Source organism: Nematolebias whitei, chromosome 2, assembly GCF_014905685.2.
Source record: "Nematolebias whitei isolate Nwh7 chromosome 2, NemWhi1, whole genome shotgun sequence".
In the NCBI taxonomy this organism is placed as follows: Eukaryota; Metazoa; Chordata; class Actinopteri; order Cyprinodontiformes; family Rivulidae; genus Nematolebias; species Nematolebias whitei.
Genome location: NC_056499.1, coordinates 52,401,860 through 52,408,564, shown reverse-complemented (window position 1 = coordinate 52,408,564; position 6,705 = coordinate 52,401,860). Strand labels below are relative to the sequence as shown.

General features: G+C 48.1%; 2 protein-coding genes across 2 annotated transcripts in view; one reads left to right on the top strand and one right to left on the bottom strand.

The window, feature by feature from the left end:
* Positions 1–6,705, top strand: part of LOC119427223 (katanin p80 WD40 repeat-containing subunit B1) — a 62,792-nt gene that overhangs the window by 2,759 nt on the left and 53,328 nt on the right. The window lies entirely within an intron of this gene.
* The window catches only part of LOC119427234 (katanin p80 WD40 repeat-containing subunit B1-like), a 5,203-nt gene continuing 4,218 nt past the window's right edge, over positions 5,721–6,705 (bottom strand). Inside the window, exon 5 of the mRNA XM_037694818.1 lies at positions 5,721–5,891. Within this exon, the coding sequence (XP_037550746.1) occupies positions 5,735–5,891 (157 nt within the window). The 3' untranslated portion in view covers positions 5,721–5,734. The remainder of the gene's footprint in view (positions 5,892–6,705) is intronic.

Here is a 6,705-nt window from a genome sequence, read left to right as displayed (position 1 = left end):
CCTCAGACTGAGGAAGTCTCTTGGATGAGAGACGAAACGTTTCTAGAATTTTTTTGCTTTGTTTTGCTTTTGTTTTTTTGAATGTCCAGAGGACCAGATTGAACTTTTTTGGATATATTGTGACATATATCGATATTGAATTATTGTCCAGCCCTGTTTGGAAGAGCTTCATGGACAAATCTCAACGTCTTGTCATCAAATGCATATGTAACGTGTCTATAAATGTGCTTGCTGGTAGAGTTTTTTGATGTCTTAAATCGTGTCTTGATAAGGACAAGGTGTGAAGAGATCTTTTTTGTAATACCACTATCCTTTCCTCATGGCCTTTTCCCCTTTTCTATCTAAAAGAATAGGGGCCACGCACTTAGGAGGAGGAGCAATGTGCACTCAGCCCATCTTTAAGATGACTGTATGAACATACTCTCACTGTACTTCGGTGCAATAATAATAAAGCTTATTCTGACTCTAAATTAGGTTTTGCAAACTTTAAGTTTGTTAACAAAATTCCTGAGCTTCCCCTCCCTGGGCTGCCACCTTACCGTGGTGGAGGGGTTTGAGTGTCCCAATGATCCTAGGAGCTATGCTGTCAGGGGCTTTATGCCCCTAGTAGGGTCACCCATGGCAGACAGGTCCTAGGTGAGGGACCAGACAAAGTGTAGCCCAATGACCCCGATGATGAGACAAAAAAATGGACCTAGTGTTCCCTTGCCCGGACGTGGGTCACCGGGGCACCACTCTGGAGCCAGGCCTGGAGGTGGGGCACGCGGGCGGGGACAGCCCGAAGAGGAGACGTGGGTCCCCCTTCCCATGGGCTCACCACCTGTGGGAGGGGCCAAAGGGGTCAGGTGCAATGTGGGATGGGTGGTGGCCGAGGGCGGGGACCCTGGCGGTCTGATCCTCGGCTACAGAAACTGGCTATTGGGACGTGGAATGTCACCTCACTGGTGGGGAAGGAGCCTGAGCTGGTGTGTGAGGCTGAGCGGTTCCGGCTAGAAATAGTCGGGCTCACCTCTACGCATGGCTCGGGCACTGGAACCAGTTTCCTTGAGAGGGGCTGGACACTCTTCCACTCTGGAGTTGCCCCTGGTGAGAGGTGCCGAGCAGGCGTGGGCGTACCTATTGCCCCCCAACTTGGTGCCTGTGTGTTGGGGTTCACCCCAGTGAATGAGAGGGTGGCCTCCCTCCGCCTACGTGTGGGGGGATGGGTTCTGACTGTCGTTTGTGCTTATGTACCAAACGGCAGTTCAGATTATCCACCCTTTCTGGAATCCTTGGAGGGGGTACTGGAAAGTGTACCTCCTGGGGACTCCCTTATTCTGCTGGGGGACTTCAATTGCTCATGTGGGCAATGACAGTGAGACCTGGAGGGGTGTGGTTGGGAGGAACGGCCCCCAATCTGAACCAGAGTGGTGTTCTGTTGTTGGACTTCTGTGCTCGTCATGGATTGTCAATAACGAACAACTTGTTCAAGCATAAGGGTGTCCATATGTGCTCTTGGCACCAGGACACCCTAGGCCGCAGTTCGATGATCGACTTTGTCATCGTCTCATCTGATCTGCAGCCACATGTCTTGGACACTCGTGTGAAGAGAGGAGCTGTCAACTGATCACTACCTGGTGGTGAGTTGGCTCCGATCGTGGGGGAGGATGCCGGTCAGACCTGGCAGACCCAAACGTGTTGTGAGGGTTTGCTGGGAATGTAGATGAACAGATGCTGAGATATATTCGGCAATTAAAACGGATTCTTTCATTTTTCTGGACTGTATATAAACGTGCATTGAATTTAATAAAATGTAACGTGAGACGTTATTTATCTTTGACCCATCAAAATGAATGTGGTCATTTATTTACAGAATCAAAGTTTAACATCAAACATTTACATTAATTTGGCAAAACATGAAAATAACAACATAACTAATCAGCTTTACAGGTAGTGAGAAACAATATGGCGATTGTTTTCACTTTTCAGCAGAACAGCAGACATCAAATCACACGGCGGTGATTGAGAACTTTGCTTCAGACATTTCTAAAAATATCTGTCAATGATTTCTACTTGATAGAAGAATTTTTAAAGATGGAAAGATGAAGTTTAGTGGGAGTGAAAGATGGATGAGGGAGAATGTGGTGTGTATGAGTGAAAAGTGTTGACAGGACGACACCCTCCATCCGACCCAGCTTTCCTCGGTACGCTCGGTAGTGGACTAGACTCATTTACCTCTCTGACGATGAATCAGCGGAAGAGGAGCTCCAGTTAACGCTACCTTTCAGCGTCTCCGTAGGATGGCAGAGATATATCCGGAGTGGTGACGGGACTTCGTCAACAACAGTTCACCTCAACGGGTGGACTTCACATGAGTGGGGTTCTTCAGAAGTTCCACTTAGAGGTGGAAGATGTTATAATCCCAATCTCGGAAGAGCCTTATCATGGCTGGACTTCTGTTCTCCCAAACGACTGGAGCTGCAAACTCTCCAGCCCGACTCCAACGGCAACTGCGACCCAACAGCAACTTCACAGAACTGCCACTTCACAGAACTGGGAGAACTAGGAAGTACCGACATTTTAAAGAGCTCTATTTCCGGTTCATTTGGGAGTTTTCTTATTGGTCAATGTCGACCAGACAGGGGTGTGTTTTGTGACGCAAAAGGTTACTAGGAGTCAGAAAATAGCAAGAATGTTATGGAACAGATTGAAGATGTTTTCAGAGACAGAGAGAGAAATGTTTGGACGAGTTTGGAGAAACAGGTGCCAGCTTCTCTGTTTAAGTCTGAGAGGATTTAAAAACAAGGCAGTTCGTTCCAACACTTGTCTGCTTCGACTCCGACCTTGGAGAAAACTTACACTTGCTCATTCACAGACAGAAAATCAGAAAATGCATAATTACTCTGTAACAGGCCTTAACATGAATTCTAACTTTGCATAAGCAACTAAAAAATCATTATACTGTTTCACAGTTAATAAAAATTGATTAGTTCACTGCAACATCTAAAATGGTTTGAACTAAAACACTTTGATTATCAACATTTGTAAAATAGTAATGATAATAGAAAAGAGAGTGTTCTTTCACTTGTAGTTTCAATAAAGAAAGTCTCAGGATGAGTCAACCTGTATTTCTGGATTCAAATCAATGAAATGACAGTTTTGACATCAGGTCAAGTTCACTACAGGAACGTCTGGCAGAGTCTCCTGTGAGACGGAGTTTCAACTCCCACCTCCGGGAGAACTTTGAACATGTTCCGAGGGAGGTGGGGGACATTGAGTCTGAGTGGACCATGTTTCGTGACTCTATTGTCGAGGCGGCTTACCAGAGCTGCGGCCGCAAGGTTGTCGGTGCCTGTCGCGGTGGCAACCCTCGAACCCGATGGTGGACACCGTCGGTGAGGGATGCTGTCAGGCTGAAGAAGGAGTCCTATCGGGCCTTTTTGGCCTGTGGGACCCCGGAAGCAGCTGATGGGTACTGGCAGTCCAAGCGACATGCGGCTCGGGTGGCTGCTGAGGCAAAAATTCGGGCATGGGAGGAGTTCGGAGAGGCCATGGAGAACGACTTCCGCACGGCTTCGAGGCGATTCTGGTCCACCATCTAGCGTCTCAGGGGGGGGAAAGCGGTACGCCACCAACACTGTTTATAGTGGGAGTGGTGTGCTGCTGACCTCAACTTGGGATGTTGTGGGTCGGTGGGCAGAATACTTTGAAGACCTCCTCAATCTCACCGGCACATCTTCCACTGAGGAAGCGGAGCCTGGGGACTCTGGGTCGGGCCCTCCAATCTCTGGTGCTGAGGTCACAGAGGTGGTTAAAAAGCTCCTCGGTGGCAGGGCCCCAGGGGTGGATGAGATTTGCCCGGAGTTCCTTAAGGCTCTGGATGTTGTAGGGTTGTGTTGGCTTACGCGACTCTGCAATAATGCGTGGACATCAGGGGCAGTTCCCCTGGATTGGCAGACCGGGGTGGTGGTCCCCCTATTCAAAAAGGGCGACCGTAGAGTGTGTTCCAACTACAGGGGAATCACGCTCTTAAGCCTCCCTGGTAAGGTCTATTCGGGGGTTCTGGAGAGGAGGGTTCGTCGGATAGTCGAACCTCGGATTCAGGAGGAGCAGTGCAGTTTTCGTCCTGGTCGTGGAACACTGGACCAGCTCTACACTCTCAGCAGGGTCCTGGAGGGTGCATGGGAGTTTGCCCAACCAGTCTACATGTGCTTTGTGGACTTGGAGAAGGCGTTCGACCGCGTCCCTCGGGGGACCCTGTGGGGGGTACTCTGGGAGTATGGGGTACCGGGCCCTTTGATACGGGCTGTTAGGTCCCTGTATGACCGGTGTCAGAGCCTGGTCCGCATCGCCGGCAGTAAGTCGGGCTTGTTCCCAGTGAGAGATGGACTCCGCAAAGGTTGCCCTTTGTCACCGATTCTGTTCATAACTTTTATGGACAGAATTTCTAGGCGCAGCCAAGGTGTTGAGGGGATCCGTTTTGGTGGCCTTAGGATTGCGTCTCTGCTTTTTGCAGATGATGTGGTCTTATTGGCTTCATCAGATCGTGATCTACAGCTTTCGCTGGAGCGGTTCGCAGCCGAATGCGACGCGGCCGGGATGAGGATCAGTTCCTCCAAATCCAAGACCATGGTCTTGAGCCGGAAAAGGGTAGAGTGACCTCTCCGGGTCAGGGGGGAGGTCCTACCTCAAGTTGAGGAGTTCAAGTATCTTGGGGTCTTGTTCACGAATGAGGGACAAATGGAGCGTGAGATCAATAGGCAGGTAGGTAGGTATCAATAGGTGCAGCATCTGCAGTGAAGCGGGCACTGTACAGGTCTGTCGTGGTGAAGAGAGAGCTGAGTCAAAAGGCGAAGCTCTCAATTTACCGATCGATCTACGTTCCTACCCTCATCTATGGTCACGAGCTTTGGGTTGTGACCGAAAGAATGAGATCTCGGATACAAGCGGCCGAAATGAGTTTTCTCCGTGGGGTGTCTGGGCTCTCCCTTAGAGACAGGGTGAGAAGCTCGATCATCCGGGAGGGACTCAGAGTAGAGCCGCTGCTTCTCCACGTCGAGAGGAGTCAGTTGAGGTGGCTTGGGCATCTGTTTAGGATGCCTTCTGGACGCCTCCCTGGTGAGGTGTTCCGGACATGTCCCACCGGAAGGAGGCTCAGAGGAAGACCCAGGACACGTTGGAGGGACTATGTTTCTCGGCTGGCCTGGGAACGCCTCGGGATTCCCCCGGAAGAGCTGGCCCAAGTGGCTGGGGAGAGGGAAGTCTGGGCCTCCCTACTTAGGCTGCTACCCCCGCGACCCGACCCCGGATAAGCGGAAGAAAATGGATGGATGGATGGATTCCTGAGCTTGTTCCTGTCTCTAGTGGGCATCTCAAAACGTCCGTTAGACATGCTATTGGCCAACGATGTCTACGAATGACAAGACATGATTGGTCGACGCAGCGTCAACTGGAAGGAGCCAAAGATGTGAGCTGCAGACTAAGTGACAGTCGTCCAAGCAGTTAGCGGTTTAGCGTTAGCGATGGCTAATTTTTTTTATCCATTTTGCGTTAGCAAAACTAATTTTTTTAGTTAGAGAAATATGGGTAAGCGAAACTAACTTTTTGGTTAGCTGTGCCCACTCCGGTTTTGTGTTACAGTGTTTATTACAGTAGCATTGGTGTGTTAGCATTTGTTAGTGTGTATTGTGTTACAGAGTTTGCTACAATGTGTATTAAATGAAAGCTGAATGTTTTCCTGTGTCACGAAGCATCTCTACGTACAAATGGCGTTCTTCGGCTGGAAGATCTCTTTGTATTGTTCAGCATTGTGAATCTCTGCTGATAAGTGTTTCTCCTCAACCTCGTCTTCATTCGGACTTTGTCTCTCTCCTTCAGGACTCCTCCTGTCAGCCTCTGAGCGCTGACTCACCCTGATGACATCACAACATGAGACAGAGTGACATCATGCACCTGTGAAGCATCAATGTAGAAATCAATCCCTCCACATTTCTGTAATTTGTTTTGTGGTTTATGTAGCCTAAAATTACCCATTTTACATGAGCTTTTACAAAAAGTTGTGATCAAAAATAAAACAAGAAAAGAGACAAATGAATTTTCAAAAATGTCTTGAAGTAACATCAAAGTTCATGCTCAATAATCCCGGTAAAATTCCAACAAAGTTAAGTCAAGTCCTCTGGACGGTTTCTTTTTGTCTTAAAGTCATACTTTCAAGTGAGGCACGATATTTCTACAATAATATTTTTTAAAGTGCCAACTAGTTCTCCAGATCTGTTTTGTTTTATAAAAGAGCTTCTCAAGCAACATTTTTTGTCTCTGTTCCAGCACAACGTTGTGTGTGATCCAAAATGGTTTTCCATTATTTGCATAAATTGCATCAATAAATATCCTGATGCATGCTCAATAATCCAGGTAGAAAAATCCAAAAAAGTTCAATCTGGTCCTCTGGACATTCAAAAAAACAAAAAACAAAAATCTCAGGAAGTCCAACATTTTACTGACCACATCAACTCTGTGGATAAATACATCAAGTTCACACAAGAAGATGTAAAAAATGGCAAGTTGGCTTTCTTGGACTGTGAGGTCTCAGTCTCTGATAGAGGACATTTGTAAACCGAGGTGTACCGCAAACCCACCCACACAGACCAGTATTTGCAGTTTGACTCCCATCACCCTTTGGAGCACAAGTTAGGAGTCATCAGGACTCTGTATCACAGAGCAGACAGC